This window comes from Schistocerca cancellata, chromosome 4, assembly GCF_023864275.1.
Source record: "Schistocerca cancellata isolate TAMUIC-IGC-003103 chromosome 4, iqSchCanc2.1, whole genome shotgun sequence".
NCBI lineage: Eukaryota > Metazoa > Arthropoda > Insecta > Orthoptera > Acrididae > Schistocerca > Schistocerca cancellata.
In genome coordinates, this window is record NC_064629.1 from 863,061,283 (window position 1) to 863,087,590 (window position 26,308).

General features: G+C 38.5%; 1 protein-coding gene across 1 annotated transcript in view; it reads right to left on the reverse strand.

Moving 5' to 3' along the window:
• Window positions 1–4,665: 4,665 nt before the first annotated feature.
• The window catches only part of LOC126184995 (protein-serine O-palmitoleoyltransferase porcupine), a 114,080-nt gene continuing 92,437 nt past the window's right edge, over window positions 4,666–26,308 (reverse strand). Inside the window, exons 6-7 of the mRNA XM_049927707.1 lie at window positions 15,053–15,270; window positions 4,666–5,548 (exon numbers count right to left, since the gene is read on the reverse strand). Of these exons, the coding sequence (XP_049783664.1) occupies window positions 5,115–5,548; window positions 15,053–15,270 (652 nt within the window). The 3' untranslated portion in view covers window positions 4,666–5,114. The remainder of the gene's footprint in view (window positions 5,549–15,052; window positions 15,271–26,308) is intronic.

The window sequence follows — 26,308 nt, forward strand, 5'->3', positions numbered from 1 at the left end:
TGGAAAACAAACTGAAGCTTTCTATTGGCACTGGGTGGCGCGTGAAAGATGTCATGAGCAGTAATTGTTTGGGCTGACTCTAGCTACAAAACGCAAAATTGCAAATATCTGCTGAAAACAGCAGACCATATGCACTTGATGATTCAGTAACTTTAAAGAAATGAGGACAGAGCTACCTCTTATCATTCCTGTTGTTCAAAATGATCTTAGTAATAACCACAACAATAGGCTTTACTGCAAGAAAAGTGCATATGAAAGGGAGAAGAAAACTATGTGCGAAGCTGAAGCTAGGACAGACTATCATGACAGCAAGAAGTGAATCTGAAAGCACTGTGTACTGCACATAATTGGGTATACATTATTTTTTCTCAGTGAAAAGAATGATACAGGTTTCTACACACAGAAGTTCTGTTTCTCTACATTTAGTATAATCTTACAGCATGACTAAGGGAACTGTGATACTAAGAATATTTTGGAACTCAAGGTGCCTTTGCTACTTGTTTTGTTTTCCTTATTCAGAGAGGAGAATGATACAGATTGTAAAAAGTTCTATTAGTATACCAGTTGCTATTTGTGTCAAGTAAAGGGACAATCTGAAATGTAGCAAGGTGGAATAGCTCCACTTGCTACATATAATCACACTCGTTACATTTATACTATTTTTTCCCTCTCTGCTTTCTATTCCATACATAATACATATATGAAATCTCTAAAATATTATACAAGCTGCAATGTTCAAAACCTTATTATTCAGTGTATAGTTTACAGGCTGCTAATATCAGTGAAAACACTTGTAGTTTATTAGAAACACTTTATGCAAAGAAATAATCAAAATTTATGATTCACTACAACTATACACACACTTAAAAATTTGATCCCACTAATAAGTTTCTGTATTGGAAAGCACTGTCTCATTTTTCTGAAGAATTATTTTCTGAAAATGTGCGTTTTAAAATTACCTTCATTCAAAAGTATCAGTTTCTACGATTTTTGGATCTTATAATTTAATCCTTTCAAAATCCTGACAGTCTTGTAATCATACACATAAAAGTCATGTAACATTTCAGTCAGAAAACCTGAGTTTTGAGAAATCCTTGGTGAGCTTTTTAAATCCCAACGTGTGCTCAAACTTTCATATCATAAAACAGAATTATTATAGGCACCAATTCTAGAACATTCAGTCAACTGACAACCAAAATAATGTCTTTGTCTATTGTGGCTTTATACGCTTTACTTTTCCTGTCCTTTATGTTAATATCTGAAATTTAATAGCTTAGTATGTTAACATTTTGTAATATCTGTCCTACCTGCATCTTTAAATAGGTGTCACTCGCAGAGCCCCAATTGGTTGGCAGCTGGCATTCGACGGACACAATTACTATGTTACTTGTTAGTCAGTTTGTTCATTTAGTCAGTTGGCACCCAGTATTCATTTTGTAAAGCTCCACATCAGCAGTGTATAATTAAACTATGTCAATACAGACCTTTGCACGAAACAATCATTTTGTGGAAACAGAGTCCTACTGCCACTAGTATGTAGGCTTCCTGATCTGATAAATGACTCAGGTCAAAACTAATCTACAGCTGATCATCATATTGAGTGATAATATTAATAAACATATAAGAATGTGAAATCTAAGATGAAGGAAAAAATAAAAAATGTGTGCACTTCATTTCAAATATACTTCAATATCTTTTTCAACACTGATACATAGAAAATTACTGAGGAACACAGAAAACAGGTTGGTAAGCTAAGTTCCATTCATTTCCCTTGGAAGGCCTTGCTTTCACTGACAGGCACACACTCAGTTCTTGATTAGACTGTATTTTGTCACAAGCAAAGTTTATCCTGAATTTGATATTTTTTCTATAAAATGTAAATAACAATTTTTACTAACAATGCACCAGTTTGTTAAGGATAGTAATATAATAATAAAATTTTATATACAGTGTGTTACCATGAAACAAACATGTGACGCCTGGAGGCACCCTTCTTCATCAATATTCCATTGCTGCTGATGATGTTCCATGTGTGTATATATGTCAAGTGTATAACTGACGAGTATGCATGTATTGCTGAATTGTATTTGTGCTGTTATGGCCTTTATTAAAGGAAAGGAGACTGCAAATCCTGGTACTGACAAATTGCTGATTGTTCTTTGGGTAATACTGAAGGGGTTGCTGAGATAAATGCCCTTATCTGACAGAGCTATCATCAACACTTCACATGAATTTACTCCTGAAATGCTATCAAGTTTTGGTATTGAATTTGTGACGTACAGCAGCACAGTCGGTAATTATGAACTGCATGCCATCATGTCTTCTCCCAATGCTTGCCACATAATGGCAATGAAAACTTTTTTTCCAGCAGGATTTGAGCTGACTACCTCTGGTTTGAGTACAAAATGTATTAGTGATCTGTACACTGAAGGGTGTTTAGTATTGTTTATATTACAGCATTTCATATAACAACAACTTTCGTCCATAGGTCCTGAGACTTTTGTGCTACAGAATGATTTGAATCTATTAAAAATGGTAGGCACCATGACCAAGAGAAACCACATGAAGACACTTACCAGTACAACACAGATCCACATTTGATTTAATCAAGATGAGGTGCAACATGAGCATATCTAGCTACTCTCCTTCTGTAGGGATAGGCAGCATTCAAAATGCTGATAGGGTACAAGCAATACATTAGTCAGCAGTTCAGTACATGCTAACTTTAAACCGCAACATTTTGCATTAGTGTGACGGTTATACCTGTTACAGTATGGTCCAAAATAATATTGCCACCTACAAATTTTACTTAATGTAAGTCAAAACAGCAACAGAGAGGCTGTTTCAATGGTTTATTGAATTTTTTGTTTAAGGTGAAATTAAGTTGTACAGAACAAATTATATAAAATTAAAATTTTGTGCGCCTACCCCATGCCTTTTTAAGAGCTTTAACTCTATCTATCATTGACCTGACAAATTTTCCACATGTATCAGGTTCAATTTCATGTTACCAGATGTGAGCAATTTTCTTAACGAACTCTATTCTATGGGTACAACAATATTTACTTAGTTTTTTAGACATCATTGCCCACAATACTCAGTAGGTTTCATGTCTGAAGAATTTGGGGGTCACCATAACTGTTCATTAGTCAGATCTGCAAGACACTCCTGGACAACCCTGGCACAGTGATTGTCATTTTCAAAAATGAAGACCCAGTTTTCTCCACTGAAATGATCTCCTGCGGTATTTAGTAACTTATTTTGAAGGATATCACAGTAGTTTAACCCAGTAACTGAACCTAGGTGAATCTTAGATCTTCCCACTCCTTTAGACACATTGCTCCCCACAGCATTACTCTTTCACTGAACTACTTCATTTCTACAAGACAATCTTCCTTCATTATTACTCTCCTGGCTCCACTCGCAGTTTCAAACCACTGTCATTGCCATACACACTAAATTTCTTCTCTTTCTCAGTCCTTGGATGAGCTGTGTTGGTACAGATCGAGAAACCTTTTTCTTTTTTCAACATGCTTTTTTGTTAGGTGGGCTTCCTTTGCAGGTTTTTTCTTCGTAAGGCTGAGATCAGAAAGGCATCCTAAGACCGCTTGATGGGAAGCTGAGACCCAGAAGTCATGCTCAATCATAATAGCAATCTGCCTTGAACTCAGTTTTCTTTCTTGGTGTGCTATCATTTTCATTGTCCAGCACAGTCTGGGACTGCAGATTTTCTTTGGATCACTTTTGTACCTCAAACTTCTCTTTCCAGTTTCAGCTTGTTTCTTCAATACATCCGTCACAGTTCTGTGGTCGACTAATAATTTCCTAGCAACTTCCCTATTCGAGAGTTCTTCAGCTTTGAGCCCCAAAATAATCCCTTGCTTCCTTGGAGAAATGTGTTTTCTCTTTCCCATAACCTGTAAAATCAAATATTTGTATAGTTAACTAGAAAATGCTAAAGTTATGGTTATTTATGTTGTTATAGTGCAACAGATAAATATAAAATTTCTTGGTACTTACTGAATGATTTTTTGAAACAATTCTTAATAAATGCACAGGATTCTGTGTAGCAAACAATACAAAAGTGGAGGGAAGACAAACTAGAGATCTGGTGGAGTGTAATGAAACTTCAAAGTATGTAAGTGCCATCAAGTGCCAATTATTGTACCTAACTGATAGGTATTTTATTTCAAACTTTCTCATACCAAATAAAAAAATCAACTTTCTTATGGATATGTACTGTACAACATATTTTAAGTAATCACTCAAACAAAGCTGGCATGAATGGAGACTACTTCTAAAGTTCATAAATATGCTAATGTAAAACAGTTAGCATCAAAAATTCAAATGCTGAAGCAAGAAAGGTGAATAATAGATTAATTTAATGCAAGCTAAAGTACAGTCAAAGCGCTTACTGGGGATATTATTTTGGACCATATTGTATATTCATTTACAGCATTTTACACTATTTCCTGTTGAAGTGTTGTGTCTAATGGAATACACAATTAATTATACAGATATAGATTACTTCTGTACAGTCACAGCTTATGCATGGTGGGTGATTGTTTACTCCTATTTTTATATTTGTGTACTTCCGATGCAAGTAACACTGACCCATTCAATTTAAAATATACATAAAATGGATGGAATCAAGTAGAGCAGCCCAATTGCTATGGTTTACCACATCACTTTATTGTATTTTGCACATAAATAAAGGATAACAAAATAAATCCAGAAGTTTTTCAAGAAGTTGGCTGTTGTCAAACAGCTTTGTTCACACTAAACAATTACTAAACATCTATGCACAATGTCAATTTTTAAACTAAAACTTATTTTCTTTTAATAATACTTTTTTTAAGACATTGCAAAAGTTTCCACCAGAAATAAGTTTGTAGCTGTGGACACACTGTCAAATCATGTCTACAATTTCTTACAGACACACTAATTTATACATTGTAAAGGGCAGCATGATGGCTGGAATCTTACCTGTACTGATATTTGATTTGCATTTCACTCTGCTGTTTGCTGCAAAGGCAGAATATCTGGCATGTCACGAAAAACTAAGGGAAGGATGTGTGTCGAGTGTTGGTGCTTGGAAAAGAAAGTATTCATATTTAAATAAGAAGATAAAAAATGTATGTTCCCAGTGCAAACCAGTGACTGGCATAATTCAACACTGACCATTTTGCCAATGTGTGTGAGTAATTATAACCTTCATCTTGAAGTTTATCTGACATGTCAAACATTACTCCCAAATATGATAAATGAAATGCAGCAATTGCACCAAAGCCTATGTTAATCAATATAACTGAAAGTCTCTTTTCTTTGTAGCGATGTGCACAATCTTTCCTACAAGGACGCACTAAAATACAGGCACCAAACACCGTAGCCAATTTCTGTCGCAACACGTATTCAGCATATGTATATGCTCCCAATGACAGTAGAACAGCTGCCAACTGAAAATTCAAGCCATGTAGCAAGGAACTTACAGCATATGTTGACAGAATAGCAGCAAAGCTTCCCATAGGTTTCGTGGTACGGAACACATCTGCAAAAAAGAAAATGTCAGATGAAATTTTAACCTTATGTACAGCAAGAAATATATGACTTCTAATTTATATTGTGAATCCAACATTATTTCCAAGTGTTTTTTCCATATTGTATGTTTTCACATACATCTATTAAACTGACAAGTAAAACTGAATACCAGGGTTTGCAATTTCCAGTTACATTCTGGTGCAATTAATGAGTTATTTTATGACAATCTAAAATATAGTTATACACAGTTACCTATGGGAACAAATGATTTACAAATGAAGTATGTTGACTTATATGGAAAATCTTTTATTTACACAAAATCAAAGGTTAACATCTGTTTAATTACACATGGTCACTTACTAACAATTACATCATCCAAGTTTCAGCCATTCTCTTTAATATTATTTTTAACACTTTGCCAGAAGTTACTCCTAACTAGGGCCAACAGGTGTTGGTCAATCAAACCCATATCCTCTTTAATGACAGCATTTGACCCAATTAATTTTTTTTAAAACACAGACACACTCTTTTAAACACCCTCCCCCTCCCCATAGAAGAAAGTCTGATCATCTTGCTGGCCACGGCATGTCTCCAAAGTGAGAAACGAGGTGTCCCAGGAAAGTATTCCTCACAACTGACATGGATGCATTTGCAGTATGCAATGTTGCAGCATTCTATTCAAAACAAACATTCCTTGTGTTTATCTGCCATATCCACAATTATGATAGAAAGAACATTTTTAACACATGTAGTAACATTTAGAGCTCACTGTGACTTTTACGCCACTGGCACAACACACAATCACATGTTGTTGGGAGTAGAGAGGTCTTTCATGAACTATGTAAGGCTGTTGAGGGGCCCAAAAACAACTTTTAAGTGAAAATGTGGCTCACTGCTCATAAAAAAATACTGCATTTGAGTCGCCTTCAAAGATCACTTACTTACACACAGCAAAGAAGACTCCCTATTGTAAGTCTGCATCTTTGATCTGCTGAATGACCAGCATTCTATATAAATGGAATTTTAAACCCAAATACAACATTTTTCTTGTAGACTCATGGCTCATCTGTAGACAGTGTGGATGTTGCCATGCAGATTCACTCAGGCACCTGATGATTGCCTCCCTCACACCTGCGATGTTTTTAGGTGTCCTTACTTTTTTTATCAGAACCAGGTAGCTTATTCTTAAGAATGTTTCCCATTTTTCTGAAAGCTGTAAGCGACTGTAGGATTTTATTACATCTTTCAGCTGTGTGAATAAAATGGTGATGAAATAGCAATTGTGTTGAATCAACAGTCCCTGCATTTAGGACAAAGGTAACATATGTGAACATGTGATTCCCTATCATCTACTGTTCAATTGCTACTGAAATGGCGACCAGGCCTGAAATGAATGATGCACGCCCCCCCCCCCCCCCCCCTCCTTTCCACCACCTACTGCGGTGTGCTAGACTGCTTAAGAATGTCCATTTCTCATATGTTACCCTAAGTAACTTACGATTCTTTGTACTTCTGTTGCTTCTTTTAGTGAAACCATTACAGAATGAGTAGATGAAATACTGACCATTTAGATCATCTTTGAAAGGCCTCTGAAGTTTGAAACAATGAAGAGTTTGTAGATGAGAAAAACTATATGTGCAGGGGAGGACATTCTTACAATAATGGAATATCACACGTAGAAATGAAACAAACAAAAAAGACAAGATTGTTATGGTGTAATGGCTTATAAATATTAATATCAGAAGAAACAGTGTGAGACAAGGTAGAATGAGGTTGGGGGAAAAATTGGTTCTGGCATTGTTTGAGGAACCATCCTAACATTTATTTAAGTAATTTATAAAAAGTGGAAAACCTGAAGCAGGTTGGTATAATGGGGATTTGAGCCTGTCTCATTCCCAATACAAGTTCAGTCTCTTAATCACTCAGCATGAAAATGAAACAAAGATTAACACAGATCACCATTCGCCTTTACAATAATCAGTAAATGTGACTGGTAGTTGCTCAGCACAACACAATTAATCTCTGGTCCATGGGCTTCTGATAATCACCAGTTTCTATGAATCGCCAGCTAGCACTTCCTACAACCCATCTAATTTAGCCCTCAAGCTTGCTTATTTTCTCTCCCTACTGTCTTTGTCCCTGCCTATTTGTTTTCTGTACCTATTCTATCCCTAACTTTTGCTACTTTTTTCTGTCCCTGTTATATCCCTATCTTTTGCTACTGTTTTCTGTCCCTGTTATATCCCTATCTTTTGCTAGTTTCAGATTTATCCAAGTTCTTGCTTTTATCATGTTTCACCCTTTTTCCTTAAATGCCCACTAGTTTTTCAGCCATCTTCCTCTCACCTTCTATACTCTCCCCTCCCCCTCCTCCAACTTCGTTCTATTTATTGTGTGCAGACTACCTGCGCCTCACGTGCTTCTGGGAGCTGTATTTCCATCAACTTAACTGATTTTCCCTTCACTTAGTTGGTCTATGCAACATTCCAGCATCTTCTCCACCTACACCTGTCATCTTTTCTCCGCCTCCATAGCTGAGTGGTCAGTGTGGCAGAATGCCATGCGAGCAGACCGGGTTTGATTCCTGGCTGGGTTGGAGATTTTCTCTGCTCGGGGACTCGCTGTTGTGTTGTCTTCATCATATCATCTTCATTGACACGCAAAGTGGTGTCAACTGAAAAGACTTGTACCAGGTGACCTGTCTACCATACAGGAAGCCCTCACCACATGACATTTCATGCACAATTTAGCCTGCTAATTGCAGTTACACTGCAACAATCTTTCTGCTCAAAAGATGAGTTGGTGTCTGAGGGATTACTGAACAGCTGCTTCACCTTTGTGATCTGTCCTCTTAATAAAAATGGCCAAATGGTTATTTACAAGCCCAGATCGAGTGGAAGATAAATGTGCATGGCAAAGGAGAAGGTGATGTTGGAATGTGACACAAATTCAGAGAAAACTATTTTCTCCTATAAGGAACAGTGATTAATGCCCTTCTTTTTATTTTACACACAATCACAGGATGTGGTTAATGATTTGTACCACAATACAATACAAGAGTGTAATTTTTTGAGAAAATGACAGACAGAATGCGCAGTTTTTCCTGCTCATATCAAGTAGCAGCCTGTGAAGATGACACAGAAAAGGAAATTTTCGTCGCCCACTGAAGTGGTGTAAATGTGACCAGTGAGGATGAAGAAAGTGAACTTCCCTGTGAAAAAATCACAAGCAAAATATATGAAATCACAAGTCTAGAATGCATAGAAGATGGACCACTGAGTTGATAGGAAGGTACAGGATGGTTTTTGCAAAAACACTGAGTAACACAGGGCCCAACATATTGAATAAAAATACACCCTCATAAACCAGATTTTAGGCAGCCTTATCTAATACTACAGGTCATAAAAGAAGCTGTAGAAAAGGACTCACAGAAAATGCTGGCAATAGGAGTGATAAAAAGAGCTCTGAGTCACTACAATAGCCTGTTAGTCATAGTGGCAAAGAATGACAATGTGAGGCTTGTTTTGGTACCTGTTAAGCCAACAAAGTGTTTGGACCAAAAAGGGGTTACCCAGAGAATATAGAAGAACTTAAAAAAATTTAAGGGAGTAAAAATCTTTAAAAGTTGTGATTTAATGTCAGGATACCAATAAGTCCAATCAGATCTGGAATTCTGACAATATACAGCATTTTTAAATGAAGGACAATGTTATCAGTGCAGAATGAAGCCAACTCAGTACTAGGGGAAGAATTGTTAAAGAAAATTATGATGTAAGTGGACAATGTTTCGATAGCCAACAAAACTTGGGAGGAACACATGAAGACATTGGAAGAGAGATTCAAAAGATGGGCACTTGATATATTGTGGGGCCATAAGGGATTAGACCTGACCCAGGCAAGGTGATGGCAATAAGAGATTTCCTGATACCAAAAAACATGAAACAATTAAGGAGTGGTCCCTGGGATTTCTGTCATCACTTCACTGATGAAAAAACTTTAAATAGTGAGGCACTACATAGACTGTTAAAGAAAAACAATGAGTGGTGTTGGCGGCAAACTGTACAACAGATTTTGGAAGAATTTGGTTGACAAACAAACACTGTCTCATCCACATATGATGAGAATGTTCTACCTAGATTGTGTGTCAGAGTCCAACTGTACCAAATGGAAGAAGAAGCTGGAAAGGAGGAGACAGAAACAGTGGCTTTTGGCAGTTGTGTGTTACATGCCCACAAGCAAAAATACTCCTTAATTGAAAAGGACACACTGGTAGTAGTGTTTGGTTTCACTAAGTTTAGATATTACCTTTCTGGGTGAAAGTTGATTGAGGTGACAGATCATAAGCGCCTGTATTTATGCTAATGAGGAAGTTAAGGCATTGTAGATTGACAAGGTGGATGCTTGCTCTTCAAGAGTTTCATTTTGATGTACAATACATGACAGAAGAGCAACAGATGGTGCCAGATGAACTGTCATGTTTGCCATTAGGCCTCAAAAGTCAACAGCCATAGCTTTAGGATCAGCTGAAATTAGAGAACAGTACCAGGAAAGGATAATGTGGACACTCAAAAATGCTAGGGAATCCGATAACATTGAATACCAGTAGGAAATAATGAAAGACACAGTGGAGACATCTGTAAATTAAATGCTAGGAAATGAAGTATGGCATGTGAGATCTCCATGGTTTGATGCTGAATGCAAAATGGTTACAGAAGAAAAGACCAAGGCAAATAAGAGGACACTACAATAATAGTGTACAGGCAGGATGGTGGGTAACTATAAAGAAAAATGGAGGATTGAAAAGAGAACCCACCAAAGAAGATAGAGTGGATGAAAGCAAATACTGAATAAATGGAGCTTCTGAGGAAATTCTATGGAGAAGTAAATGGTACAACAAGTCTGATAAAAGATGAAGCAGGAAAAATTTTAAGTGAGGAGAATAGCATGTGTGAAAGGAAATGACTACTTTAGTATGGTCAGAGGAGAAAATACCCCAGCAATAAAAGAAGGGAGATCAGTTTGAATGTGATAACTATAGGTGAATCACAGTATTTAACTCAGGGTATAAAGTATTCTCCAACATAATATTCAACCATCTCCTTCCACTCATTCAGGGAGACATGGGGTTAAATCAACATTAATTTCTTCCAGGAAAGTCAACTGCAGATCACATCTATACTCTAAGGTGAATCCTAGAGAAAATTATCAAATTTGGAATTGGCATGCCTCACTTCTTTATAGACTTTAAAGCTTTGTATGACAGTATAGGTAGAGAGCAATTACACCATGCGCTGGCTGAAATTAAGAATCCCTAGAAAATTAGTAAAGTTAGTGATAACGACAATGAGTGAGACATGAAGTAGCATAAGAATGGGAAGTATGTTGTCTGATACATTAAACATCAAAAATGGGGAACAGCAAGGAGATGCACTGGCCTGCCTCCTTTTCAATGCTGCCCTGGAGAAGGTAGTGAGGGAAGCAAACCCCTTTTCAGAAAGGCAAAAAATTCCACAAATCAGAGCATATACTTGCTAATATGGATGACATAGATATAGTGGCAAGAACCCAAAAGGCAATGGAAGAGACATTCACCACATTTGAACAGGCTAGCAGTAACATGGGATTAAACGTTAACCAGCAGAAATCAAAATAAATGGCTGCCAGAAAGGCATGAAAAGAGAACATGCCAGCCTAAATAACAGTGGGAAACTACACCTTTGAGAGATCTGAGCTGGGTTCAACATTCACTTCCTCAAATTGCACTTCCCATGAAATCAGAGACTGCTCGTAGCCAATAGAACTTATTTTACTCTAACAACACTCATCATCGTCAATGCTCCTGATCTGCACCACCAAGTTACTCATCTACTAGACGCTTTTGAATACCTGCACTCACATATGCCTCCGAAAGCTGGAACATAATAGCAAAGACATGGAAAACCTGAGGGCATTAAAATAATAATAATAATAATAATAATAATAATAATTTCTTTGAAGAATTATCAGTTGAATTTTTGAAAGAGGAATATGGAGGAAAAGCTACAATCATTAGTTGTACAACATTTATAAAGACCCACCTATCAGAAGAGCAGTGCAATCATCCAGATTCAAGTGGCCTGGGCATGTAGCACATATGTATGATGCAGAAGTAGCCAAAATGGTATTACAAGGAAATATAGGAGGACAAAGAGGGCACGATCAAATAAAAGTCAGATGGGAGTTGGGAGTCATTGATGATCTCTGTAAAATGAGTTATAGAACTGAGAGCTCTAGCAATGGACCGAGATAAATAGTGGAAAATTATTGAAAACACCAAGGCTCACAATGAGCTATAAAGCCACAAAAGAAGAAGAAGAAGAAGAAGAAGAAGAAGAAGAAGAAGAAGAAGAAATAGTTTAGCCTGTGGCTTGTGCTTCCAAATATATACACATCCTTCCATTAGCATGAAAGTAACTGAGAGTTTAATAAATTTTTCTCTTCTAGCAAACTGAATAACTTTAAATGTATATTGTACTAGTCATTGTTGCCCTCAGAATGAAAATCATTTCCAGCATTGTAATACTAGATATGACTGCCTGTAATGCACAAGACTGAAGCCTTTGCTTTCACTTTTTATTTAAGTGCTTGTCTAGTACGAAAACTTGAGGGAAAATTAATAATGGCAGATTTTGTGAAAATATTGATAAATGTGTTTGTTTCTATGTACTTTCCTTTCAGATTTAAATTTAATACTTCTATAATTATTTGAATGAACTCAAGAAAAGATACAATTTTACTACTTTTAGTATTGCATCATTATACTTAACAAATCTTGCTATAGATAATATTTTTGTAAAATTTCACATATGCATGGATGAATGTAATGTGCGTGCATTAAAAAACTGTTAACAAGATTTCTTTCTTTGGAGTTATGAGGGTGCTATTGCCATTTACTGTCTTTCAGTTCATGGTAATTGTTATTTAGATCTTTAGGGATAGGTTTTCTACATTCTCTCTTTTCAAAATTTTGGGGGTCTTTTCAGAAATGGAGGGTGATTTTTCTCTATTTCCAAAAATTCTTGCTTCTTGTGGATTTTGAAAACATCTAGTTGGGGGACATAAGGATACAGATATCAATCCTGTCCCTGGCGAACCGCATCTATCCTTATGCACCTTTGCTCCAGCAAGGTAGCGTCGCTGACGGCGAAGACCCATCATGCGGTCGGGCTGATCTGTAGGCGGAAGAGTGAGCCACTCCGGTTTGAGAAGCCATGCAGAAGGGATCATGTACAAGAAGTCTATTTAATGTCATGGGAAAATAATTTGCAGAAATGATTGTATTTTATTACCCAGGAAATGACATTTAATTCAATTGCAAATGTTAAGTACCTACCAGCAATGGCCAACTCAAACCAAGTGGTGTTTAGTGAATGACTGTGGTTGTAGAACAAGTGAGAACCGACACATAGGGACCTCTTAATTGTGACTAAAGTATAATAAATTGAGTATGTATTAAATCTGTGTTAACATCATTTAATCCTATCATTTTAATGCTAGTCTATTGGCGGGGATTATGAACAGAGTTATAAGAGAGATAGATAGAACACATGTCAGCAGGTTCATGGTCAAGAACTTTCATGATCTGGCATGTGTACCTTGGGTGTAAGTTTGCCTTCCTATGCTGTAAAGAGCCAACAAGTCCGACACCTATGAATTTTAATTAAAAAGGAGGAACAGCTTAAAAGATTCAGCTCACAAAACATTCATATATCCAATCACATATTAAAATTTGAGATGAAATAACTTTAATATTATGATGTTCATGTAATTTCTGTTACACTATGTCCCCTGTTTTCATATCACTCCTACAAAGATTAGCTATAGTACTACTCAGATGATGTAACAGAACTCCCCTTGTTTGTAACATACAAGCAAATTATAATTTATTTTCTAGGGTAAGTTTTTTTAAGCCTGCACCAGCAGCTTCACAGTACCTGTCTTCTTACATACAAATTTAGGAAATGGCTTGTTGGAGGTGTCAAGTGAAAGCGTTATAACGGGACCTGGAAACAGAGTTGGGGGGGGGGGGGGGGGGGCAGAATTGTGATCAGAACACAGTGAAGTCAGAAGCAACAGTCAGCGACCCATGTGCCAAGTGGACCAACAGCTCTTACGCATCACAGCCTTCCGCATGACGAAATGAGGCAGCAAGTCACCAGGAAGTATTACAGCTTGACTCACTGGCAGTTACAACAGCTGGTCACTGCCTCTATTCCAGGTAATTCACTGTGAAACACAAATCCTGCCATCACCACATAGTCAGTGGGGAGCAACAGCATTTAAGCCTTTCCAAACCAGCCTGTCAGCACTCTAACATCTGGGCAGTTAAGCCACATTGAACCTGTGCTGTTCACAATATGCTGATGATGCAGCCACATCTACTGCCTCTGGGATAGGAACAGCTGCCTACCATCTACACATCTGGACACCATGGCAGCTCTGCACTTTTGACACCGTGGCAGGAGTACGACACGAGGATCCACCACTCCTCCCTGGCCTTATGGGACATCAACAGAAGACCTCTACACTCTGATACTTGGGCATGACGTGCCCAGAAGTTCGCGTAGCAACCCCTGCTGGCCACACCTTTGCTGACTGGTGAATCCAACAATTTGGCAAAGCAGCAGCAGCGTGTGCAATTAGCAGCTGTGAAAAGGCCATGACATTCACCTTGCTCACCACCTTTACTCACAGTTCCAAGCCAATGTTTGTAAACAAGCTGCAATAAAGAAGTTCTTGTAACTTTGACCGGACCTTTTTTGGCTGCAAACCTCATATTCCTTCAGCAGAGAATCTCAGCCCACAACTAGCTATGCTGGAAATTTCACTGTAACCTACAGTGCAGGAGTCAACCACTGTTACAGAGGGAAAGCAGCCTAAGTGATGAAACTGATGTCATTTAGACATTACATACCAAGATATATTAATCCTAAAAGTGGTTACTGATGCTGTATATATACCATGTTAAATATTGCAAAATAGGAGATTTATTTTCCAACAGGATGTACACACTCGAGTGGGGTATGTCTTTCACGATCAACAGATTTCTCTCAAAAATGTGGATATGTGAAAAGCCACTAACTTTTTTTGTTGCTACCACTATAAAAAATCTGCTGTTTGTGCCTTCAGCAAACAAAGAAATGATACAGGAAATGTACTGTTCTTACAAGAGGAGAAGCTGCAATACCTGAAAAAAAAGTTTTATTTTTTTTCACAACTTCAAAGTGTAAGATATAATGTGAAGGAAATATAACCTTAAAATTAAAGGAAGATAGAAAACAATGTTTGATATAATGTGTATGAATTCTTTTATTATTTACAATACGTGAAACATACTGTTATAATGTAGGGCCCAGTTATTTTGAACAGGAAAACTACAAAATAACATCAATCTTACAGAATGGAGATTGGTAATTTTGTAATTTTTTTTTGTATTACACAGCTATATAAATGTACAGAAGAATAAAATACTCACAATTTTTCAGCCAATTGTGCATAGGAATGTTCCAGTACACGACGACTTGAACTAATGACCGAGGTACTTCGATAAATTGCGGTCTAGCTACTGGGAGGCTAAACAGTGGATCAGTTCGTTGGCCAAATCCACATAGAATAGCTGATGCTTCTGACAAGAAAGAAACAAAGTAATGACTCGACCTGAATGAGAGAGCATCACGATAAGCTGTCCACCACCTGCAACAGACACAAAATTTAATCAGTATTTGGAATGTCTTTTATATTACTCTAAATGTGTTTACTACTTTGAGAAAAATGTCATGGTTTCCAGAGCAGTGACTATTCAGAAACTTTTGTGTTTACATTTACACACCTGACAAATACAGTTATTTCTGACATTTAATGCACCCAACATAAATCTGAACTTGCTGTGGGAACCTATGCAGACACACAACATTCTAGAAGGCAGCACATCCATATACCGTGCTATGAGCAATCCCATTAGCTGCTGAGCAAGTTTTGAACTCTGACTTTAATTTTATGAACATTATTCACTTTCATGCTCACTCTTGGGTTCTGTCAAGTTGCTTATGCAGCAAAAACAACTAAACACTACATTCATTCACTGTTCATGGTAAATGCAGGAATTTGGTAGTTCCTACTTCTGTGTATTCTTATCAGTTTGATGGTGATAATCTATTGACCAACATACACAATTATTAACATGATATCTATTGAAAAGTGGACCATGTACGTCTTTGTCCGTCTTAATAATATTAATACAGATGTTACCACTGGTGATCACTTACTTCAGAAGTAAATAAACACACAGCGATTCTTGAAGTATTCTAAATGACTATCACTACTGTTGTCCACCTGCTACACAAAAATGGAGAAAGATTAGACCTTAACAACATTAGATCAATCCCCTCATTTCAGTGACCTAAAAATGTTCTTTGAGGTATTACTAACAAGAGTGGAGGATCAACTAAAATCCTGCATAGGAGAGTATTGAGATGGATTCTGGAAGACACAAACAAATACTGAATGTCAAAAATACTCTCACAAATAAAAATTTAAGAACTGCACCTCATATAGCAACCTTTGTAGAGTCCCAGAACTGCTATGATTTGGCAGACAGTTATTTCCTCTCCAAGAAACTAACTGAACTGAGCCTAGAAAATGAGACCTTGAATCTTGTGAAGGAAAACTTACCAAAATGATGCCCAAAGTAAAATTCGGATGAGAACTGACACAGAACTTCAAAATCAGAGGATATGTTAGACAACAATATAGCCTATTCCCAGTTTTCTTCAAAAGCCTGCTGAAGGAAATTATTTGTGAATTACAGGTGACCGAAAGGCCAAGTTAGTTGTCAGTTCCTCAGCCTTTGTGTATGGTATCACAATCTGAGCATCCAGTGTACAAGAAGCTACCTCCCAACACTCCTCCATCAAGAAACTAGCAACTAAAGTTAGGATGAAATTCTCATCAACAAGACAGAATTCATCATGAACATCAGAGAGACATTCAACACAATCCTATTCACAATATATACGAAGGACATTCAGTAATTAAAGAGAAAAGTTGATATAGAAATGAAATAGTTTGTAGGAGTAGCTACTTTCATAACTTTAGGTTAGCATCACTGGTATCAGTTGAGAACAGCTGACAGATAAAAATTGTTTTATTTATGACCTCAATATTTTAATAATGGCATGTTCACTTGCAGTCTCCACATTAGTTGAGAAACATTCAGTGATCTGGTTTTTTGCTTCCCGCAGGTAAAAAACTGGCTAAAATATTTTCTCAAATGATTTTAGAGTATGGCGAAAGTTGCATGAACTGTGGAAAATTTTATAAGTGAGTGGAACAGTTGAAAAACGGTTCAACCTCAGTGACTGATGAACAGTGTCCTGGCTGGCCAGTTGAAGTGTCAACTCCTTCGTTTGAAATCCACACTGATGACATTATTCATAAAGACTGATGTGTTACAGTTGAACATATAGCAAAAACAATTGCAGTAAGTGTTGGCACAGTTTATAATGTTATCAGTAACAAGCTCAATAACAGCAAAACAAGTGCAATGTAGGTGCCAAAAGAGTTAACACAACAACACAAGGAAACAAGACTCAAAGAGTGTACAGACTTGAAAGAATGCCATGAAACTTAAGTTGATCATTTTCTAAACAGAATTTGAATGTGTCATGAAACTTGGATTTACCATTTTGGAACCAGATGCCAAAAGACAAAGCATGGAATGGAAGCATACAAGGTCACCCTGCCAAAAGAAATTCAGAATGCAGGCATCAGCAGGAAAGTAATGTTGACCATATTTTGGGATGCACAAAGGTGTTGTCTTTTGTGATTATTTGGGAGACCAGCATACGATATACAGTACCTACTACTCAGACATGCTGATGGAGAAAGTAAAACCAGCAATGAGAGAATTAATGTAATTTCAGGAGACTAATTCTTCCAAATACCTTGGAGAGCCGGTAACATGAAAAATCAGTGAGGGTCTAGCCATGATCAGTAGGTGTGGTCTTCAGTCTGAAGACTGGTTTGATGCAGCTTTCCATGCTATTCTATCCTGTGTGAGCCTCATCATCTCCGAATAACTGCTGCAACCTACATCTTTCTGAATCTGCTTACTGTATTCGTATCTTGGTCTCCCTCTATGATATTTAACCCCCAACACTCCCTTAAATACTAAACTGGTCATACCTTGATGTCTCAGAATGTGTCTCATCAATAGATCTCATCAATAGATCCCATCTTTTGGTAAAGTTGTGCCACAAATCTCTCTTCTCCCCAATTATATTCAGTACTTCCTCATTAGTTACATGACTTACCCATCTGATCTTCAGCAGTCTTCTGTAGCACCACATTTCAAAAACTTCTATTCTCTTTTTATCTAATCTGTTTACTGTCCATGTTTCACTTCAATACATGGTTACACTCCACACAAATACCTTCAGAAAAAACTTCCTAATACTTGTATCTGTATTTGATGTTAATAATTTTCTCTTCTTCAGGAATGCTTTTCCTGCCATTGCGTCTACATTTTACTTCCTTTCTACTTAGGCCATCATCAGTTATTTTGCTGTGCAAATAACAAAACTCATTTACTACTTAAAGTGTATTTTCTTTTTTTTCTGTTTTTGTTTTGGGAGCCAAAAACAGCGGAGGTAATACATACCCATGTCAGACCCTTAGAACACTAATACAAAAAGGGAGATAAAAATGACTACATATTAAGCTCAATCGATGGGAGGAAAGAGAGCTAAGAAAAAGGGCTTCATCTTGGAGAAAGGTCAATAAAATATGTCACAGACAATGGAGGTTCTGGACGAAAGATTAAACATCCTTCACAATATTGCTACGACGGATAAAGAGTAACGGCTGATAACTCAAACAACATGCAGACACCAGAATGTAAGTGGTTAAAGAAAAAGAGCATTCCGTCAGGAAATGGCGAACTGTCAAAGGTTGATGACAATGAGCACAAAGTGATGGAGGATCACCACTTAACAAATGGCAATGGCTAAATTAAAGTGACCAATACTCAACAAGCTAAAATGGTCTCCTGGCAACAAGAGGCCGAGAGGAGGTCAGCCAAGTTGCTGGGAGAGCTTGTTCCCATGAAGGGAAGACCAGTGGAGATGCTGAAGTGACACCATCTGCTGACAGATGGCAATATGGAGATTAGCAGAAGGAATGGAAGAACTAGCAGGCCAACGTAGGTGTGGTGCAGCCTTGGCAGCAGCCTCATTTCCCGCCAGACCGTGACCAGGAACTCACATAAACATCACAGAGGCTCCATCATGAGTGGCAGTTTTCCTGAACCTGTTGCACTAAGGAATGGACTGGAATGGACTGCGTACAGCACACAGACACACTGAAGGGCCCAGAGTTGGAGCAGATGACATAATTGAAAAGCAGGATGTACTGCATGGCCTGACACAGGGCAAAGAGCTCTGCTGTAAATACTGAGCAGTGTTCTGGAAGCTGATACTGACAATCGTTGTTGCCAATTACGAAGGTGCACCCAACACCACGGTCAGTCCGAGAGCCTTCAGTGAGCACAAAGGTTCTATCACCTAGTTCTGTGCGCAGGTTGAGAAACTTAAAGCAACAGATCGAATCTGCAGTAGTTTCCTTAGGAAGCAAATGAAGTCCAAGGTGAACACGGGCTGCCACACAAAGCCAAGGTGGTGAGGGGTTCACACCTATTGGGAAAGTGACAGGTAGCGCGAAGTTAAGCTGCCAGAGTAGAGGGACGCGCCCCATTCTGGCGGTCAAATGAGTCATCGAAGAAGGATGCATAGGATGGGTGGCTGTGTATGGCAGACAACCAGCATGTACATCCGCTGGTATGACAGTGATAATTTGGCAGCTTCTGCATAGACTCTCAACTGGGCTAGTGTAAAAGTTGCCAGTGGCCACACGGATTCTATGATGGTGGATTGTATTTGTACAGTGTATGATGGACGGACACACTGATGCATAAATTAAACACCTATAGTCTAGTTTCCAATGGACAAACAGAAGGAGGGTGGTCCGATCCACTCCCCAGGAAGCAATGGTTAGGACGTGTAGGACAATGAGGGACCAGGTGTAGCGAGCGGCCAGTTAAGACACATGGGAGGACCAAGAAAGTTTTCTGTCATGCATGAGCCCCAGGAATTTCATAGCTTCAGGGAGCGGAAGAGCAACAGACCCAAGATGTAAAGACGGTGGGAGAAACCAATTGCGCCACCTGAAATTCATACAAACAGTTTTTTCAGTGAAAAGCGAAAACTGTTGTTGATGCTCCACAAGTAAAGATAACAGAGACATCGCTTAAGATGCCGCTCGAGGAGGCAAGTCTGTGGAGAACTGCAATAGACTACACAATCGTCAACAGAAAGGGAGCTAGAGATGCCTGGTGGGAGACAGGCCTCAATAGGGTTAATGGCTATAGCAAAGAGGACAATGCCTAGGACAGAACCCTAAGGTAAACAATTTTCCTATATAAAGCTGTCCGACAAGGCAAAACCCACAGATTTAAAAATTCCTGAAGCAAATGGATCAGGCGACCTCGGAAGCCCTACATGTATAAGTACGGAGGATATCATTCCTCCAGAAGGTGTTGATGGCTTTCTGCAAGCCAAAAGACACAGCCACAGTCTGGTATTTCCACAGAAAACCATTCATGACATGGATTGACACAGTGATGAGATGGTCACCTGCAGAACAGTGTGCTCGGGGTCCGCACTGTGCAGTGGTTAGTAAATTGTGAGACTTGAACCACCATACCATCTGGGCATGAATCATATGTTCCATCACCCTGCAAACACAGCTGGTAAGAGAGATGGGGTGGTAGCGATAACGAAGGTGTTTGTCCTTATCGGTCTCAGGTATGGGTCTGACAGTGGCTTCATGTCAGCATCTGGAAAACGTGCCTTCTGTCCACATGCAATTGTATGAAGGAGAAAGTGCTTGCCCACAAGAGAAAGGTGCTGCAACATCTGAATGTGATCATCATCCAGCCCTTGGTCGGAAGATGGGGATGAAGTGAGAGTATGGTCTAGCTCCCTCCAGTACAGGTGACATTGTAGCATTCATGATTCTGAGAGGAGAAAGGTATCATACGAGCCTCCTCCACACATTTCCGATGGAAGAAAGAAGTGTGATAGTGGGTAGAGATCAAAATCTCCAAAAAAATAGCACCCTAAGGTGTTGGAGATAGCAATGGGTCCCACAATGACGTCATTTGCTACAGTTAGATCAGAAATTGGCCCACACAATGGAAGGAGGAGTGGAACTGCTAAAAGAACTAGTAAATGAAATCCAGCTAGCGTTTTTGCTGTCCCAAACAATGCGATGCCACTGTGCACACAACGTTTTATAATGAATACAGTTCGTCCTCACAGAATGATGGTTAAAAATGCAGAGAGCATGTGTCTGCATGCGAATGGCATTGCTGCATGCCTCAGTCCACCAAGGGAGAGGGACATGTCGTGGTAATGGCGAAGTGTGAGGAATGAAATGTTTTGTGGCAGTAAGGATAACGTTCATAAGGTGTTCTACCTGGTCATCACAACTGGGGAAATGTTGTTCAGTGAAGATCGTCAGGGAGGAGTAAAGCCACAAGTCAGCCTTAGAAAGCTTCCAGGTGGGTTTACACGTAGGTGGGGTAGGAATCAGCAAACAGATAGTGTACGGGAAATGGTCACTTGAGTATCTGTTGGAGAGAATGGACCACTTGAGATGATGGGCAAGCTGGGCAGTGCAGAATGAGAGGTCAAAATGACAACAGATGTGCATGGACTATGAAAGGAATGCGGGTGCTCCAGTGTTACGGCAGATGAGATTGTGTTGATTGAGAAGGTCAGCCAAGAGGACACCTGAAACAGCTTGCAGGTGGGGTGGGGGTGGAAGGTCAAAGTGGACTGGAAAGAAATGTGAGAGGTTTAAGCAGTCGCGAAGATGCAATTTGGTTTCCTGGAGGCAGAAAACAAGTGAACACTGCGATTCCGAGAGGAGCCTTAATTCCTCCTTGTTGGATCTAATGCCACGAATTTCCATTGGAGGAGAGTCATGACAGTGAAAGGGGAGGAGGGAAAAAATGAAGGCTTGTCACCTCAGCAGCTGCCGAGTGCTAGCGTTTGAAGACTCACTGCTAAAAAGCACAGGTAAGGGTATTATGCGGGGATGCTACTGTGACACTGGGTGATTTTACAACTGCGGTGCTGAATTTGAGGTCGCAAGTCTGTGTTGTTGTGTCCTTCATGGAGCAAGGTGTAGAAGTGCCAGATGCTAAAATGGAGGGCTTTCAACTAGCCAATAATTTGTGAGCAACAGGGTAAGGCACTCTTTCCTTCACCCGGAACTCCTGGATGGCCTGCTCATCAAGATACACAGGACGGTCTCGGGATAAGGCTGCATGGTCACCATTGCAATTGTTACAGCAAGGAGGAGGAGGGGACAATAGCCTTCGTGAGCATCCCTACCACAAGTGACACATTTGCTCATGTTTTGACAGAACATTCGAGTAGGGTTGTAACACTGACATAGGTAGCAGGGCATCGGGTTTGGAATGCATTGTCTCATCATAACGATTTCATAGACTGCTTTGATCTTTGATGGAAGCACTATCCTACCAAACATGAGGAAAAGTGTGTGTATGTAGGCACTAAGGTTACATCAACCTTTTTTATTACCTGATGGACTGCAGTGACGCCTTGATCAGAGGTAAGTTTGGATTTCTTCCTTGGCCAGACCATCGAGCAGCCTAGTGTAAATAACACCACATAAATAATTCAGCATTCAATGTGCCTCAACATGAACAGCAGTGAAGCTGCAAGCAGTTGTTGGGGTTGAGAATCACAATTCATCTCCTAAAGCAAGGTGCTGTTACGTAAACGAGATCAGGATTTCACAAGGCTGGCAACTGCATCAACACTTTTCTGAATTACAGACAGATTAACTGTAGCAAAGGACTGACCTCCCTCAGTACGTGATACCACGAGGTACTGGGGTGCAGCTGGGAGAGTCTTGGAATCTTTAGCCTCATTCCCTTTACGTAGACGTAGACTGAGATAGTGATTGGCTTAATGTGAGAAAAACTCCCATGATTGCCAGTGTCTCCAATGGCATGCTCCTTCCAGTTGGGGGCCCCCTCAGGGCAGGGCTCACCCGCTTTAGGTGATTATTCACACCTCAGGTGACATCACCTGAATTCCTGCAAGAGGGACCAACTGGCAATTTGAGTAGGTAACAGCTCAGGCAATCACCCCTCCCTGGACCAGGGAGTACAGGTGAACCCTACCTGTTGACCCGGGTCTGGGAATTACATATTACCCAGGGACCTTGTACATAGCAGGCACATGGGCTGGCCTTCAGGTGCACACAGGGAGGAAGAAGAAACAAAGAGGAACCTCCAACATCTAAGCAGAGGAAGGATAGGAGATGAAGAATGAAGAAAGAAAGAAAGAAACAGTGTGGGGTCTGTTCTGATTTCAGGCTACTGAAAATGCAGGACACATTTCCAAAAATATCCATGTTCCACAAGGGAGGGGAAAAAGAATAGCAGAAGGATATACATGTAGCATGGAAGGAGAAAGATGATGCAAAGGCTGGGTCCCATTGTAGTCAAGCAAGAACTCACCAGAGTGCCGAGCCCCTTGGGGGGGTATTTAAGTGTCTCCTTTCCTAATCTGATTGCCTCAGCATCACCTGATTTAACTTGACTACATTCCATTATCCTTGTTTTGCTTTTGTTGATGGATGTACATCTTATATCCTCTTTCAAAACATTTTCCATTCTGTTCAACTGCTCTTCGAAGTCTTTTACTGTCTGTGACAGAATTACCATGTCATCAGCAAACTTAAAAGTTTTTATTTCTTCTCCCTGAATTTTATTTCCTACTCCGAATTTTTCTTTGATTTCCGTTACTGCTTGTTCAATGTACAGATTAAATAACATGAGAAAAAGTTACAATCCTTTCTCATACCCTGCTAAGCCACTGCTTCTCTTTTGTGCCCCTTGACTCTTAACTGCCATCTGGTTTCTGTATAAGATGTAAATAACCATTTACTAATTTGTATTTTACTTCTGCTGCCTTCATAATTTTAAAGAATTTATTCTATTCAACACTGTCAAAGGCTTTCTCAAAGGCTACAAATGTAGGTTTGTCTTTCCTTAACCTATCTTCTGAGATATGTTGTAGGGTCAGTATTGTCTCACACGTTCCAACATTTCTCCGGAATCTACACTGATCTTCCCTGAGGTCTGTTTCTACCAGTTTTCCCATTCTTCTGTAAAGAATTTGTGTTAGTATCTTGCAACCATGGTTGCAAGGTAAAGCCCTTTACAGATCTGAATTTCTTCCCATCAAGCTAAAGCCCCAATGATGACCAAAAAGCCTCAGTTATGTGAAATAACTGATATACATCTATGTAATAGCAATAATGAAAAACTGTTACATTATAATGAGCAATTGGTGTACATACAATGTTTTAAGCAAGAGTTAAAACAAACTTAGTGATATTTACTGTGTGGAGACAGAAACATTCTAGAAAGAAAGCACATCCCCTCCATTTCTTTAGCACACAAGTATCACCTAAGAAACCTGAAGGTTGCTGCCCAAAGCATGTCAAGCCTTTTTTAAGCTGTTTTAAAATACTTTATTGGTGAAACAAACTCCTCTGCAGCATTTTTGTCATTACCAGACTCTTCTTCAACCTATGCTGTTTTAGATTTTCTGTAACGTCTTCTTGTTCTTTTGCACAAATTATACAGTTCCTTACTGAATTCAAACATGGGAGTCTATCTGAGTAACATCCTCAAGTTGCCAAATCTCAAAGAGAATTTTCTGCTGCAGTCATGTCCACAGTTCTATCACCACCTTCAGAGTTTAGCAAGTGATTCCATGATAATCTAATAATAAAAAAAAAGTTAGGGATTGAAAACCCTCGAAGTCAAGATTGCACATGAAATATTCTTTATTTGGTTGATTACTAATTTCAGCAACGAACATAGCCATCTTCAGATCTCAGATATAAAACAAAATTTTCCTCATGTTAGCAACACACAAGAGCTTGCACAACTGCACATAATATTGTACCAGGATTCAAGAATATATACACAAATTAATTACAGAATATATACCATAAAACATTCTTTATTTGTGTTGGCATCATTATGGCTTCATACATCATTGAAATTTTTCTTAAAATGACAATTTCCATACATGAAATAGTTAAAATGACAATATATCCACACATGAAATAGTTAAAAACAGCTTTACATCGTTTGTGACCAGTGTAATTGAATGATGGTCATAAAACTGAAAATATACATTAACATAGAGAAGAGGCAATGAAAATAAAAGAACAATATTTGCATAAGGAACTATTCACTATAACGACGAAATATAAAAGGTATTGTCTTACCAAAGATGTTATACTGTTAAAACTTAGTAGCTGACACACTTAGTATTTACTTCATCACATAACAGAGATCATTATATACATAAAGAAAAGCAACCTTCGGAATATACATAGTATACACATGTACGACCAGTACTGTAGCAAAATGGGACCAATGGCCACTAGATTTTGACACAATGCTTTAGTTGAAGACATCTAGACGACTTTAGCATCTGGTTATATAACTTACATAAAAATAAATAACAGTTGACATCAATACAGCTTGTCTTATAGTTAAACCAACAGGACTTTCATGAGGACAACAACTAGCATAATAAGAATCTGCTGATGCTATATAAACCAAGCGATGTAGTTTTATTTAATTCTTTATCGTATTGATACTTCACAATGGATTGATTGTGATGGTAACAGGTTATAACAACAGATTATACAATTATTACACTGAAAAGCACGTAAGATGTGTGACGTGTGTGTGATGAAAGAACAGCATTTTGAACACAGTATGCTTCATGTTTTCATAATAAACCATGGTTTAAGAAACCTCACTCACAAACAACATTATGAATTATAATGGACGTTGAAACAATGTCAGGCAATTTTTTATGTTTTAGTGATGGTTCTAGGTAATAACAATAAATTATTGGATTTATTAAAATGAAGAAGTACAAAATGTATCACAATATAGGTAATATAAAGAGAGATTGTAAAAGAAAAAATAACAAAAACTGCATTTAGCTCTGTGGCTGGATGCTTACCAACTGCATACATAAAACTACAACCCTTAGGATCGTGGGATTTATTGTAATCTTACCCATTTTATGTAACATTGCTCAACATCCACTAACAGAAATATATGTATCAGTAACTAAGTTTGTGTCATACTCTATCACATGTTTGGCATCCCCACTCTTGTGAGAAAAACCCTACATAATCACACTTTATACAATTTCCAGCTCACATTTGTGCGATTTTGTCATTTGCATTAGAAACTTTTCTTATAATTTCTTTCATTGAGTACACATGTAATAAAATTAAAAATATTTTGAGATACTGGCCAAAGCTGACAATCCATTGTAAAATATCAGTATGATAAAGTATTACATACAACTACATAGCCTTGGTTTATATAACATAAGAAGATTCCTGTCATGCTAGTTATTATCATTAAAGTCCTGTTGGTTTCAGTGCAAGACGAGGCTGTACTGATGTCAACTGTTTAATCTATACCACTATACAGGGTGGTCCATTGACAGTGACCAGGGCAAATATCTCACGAAATAAGCAGCAAACGAAAAAACTACGAAGAATGAAACTCGTCTAGCTTGAAGGGGGAAAC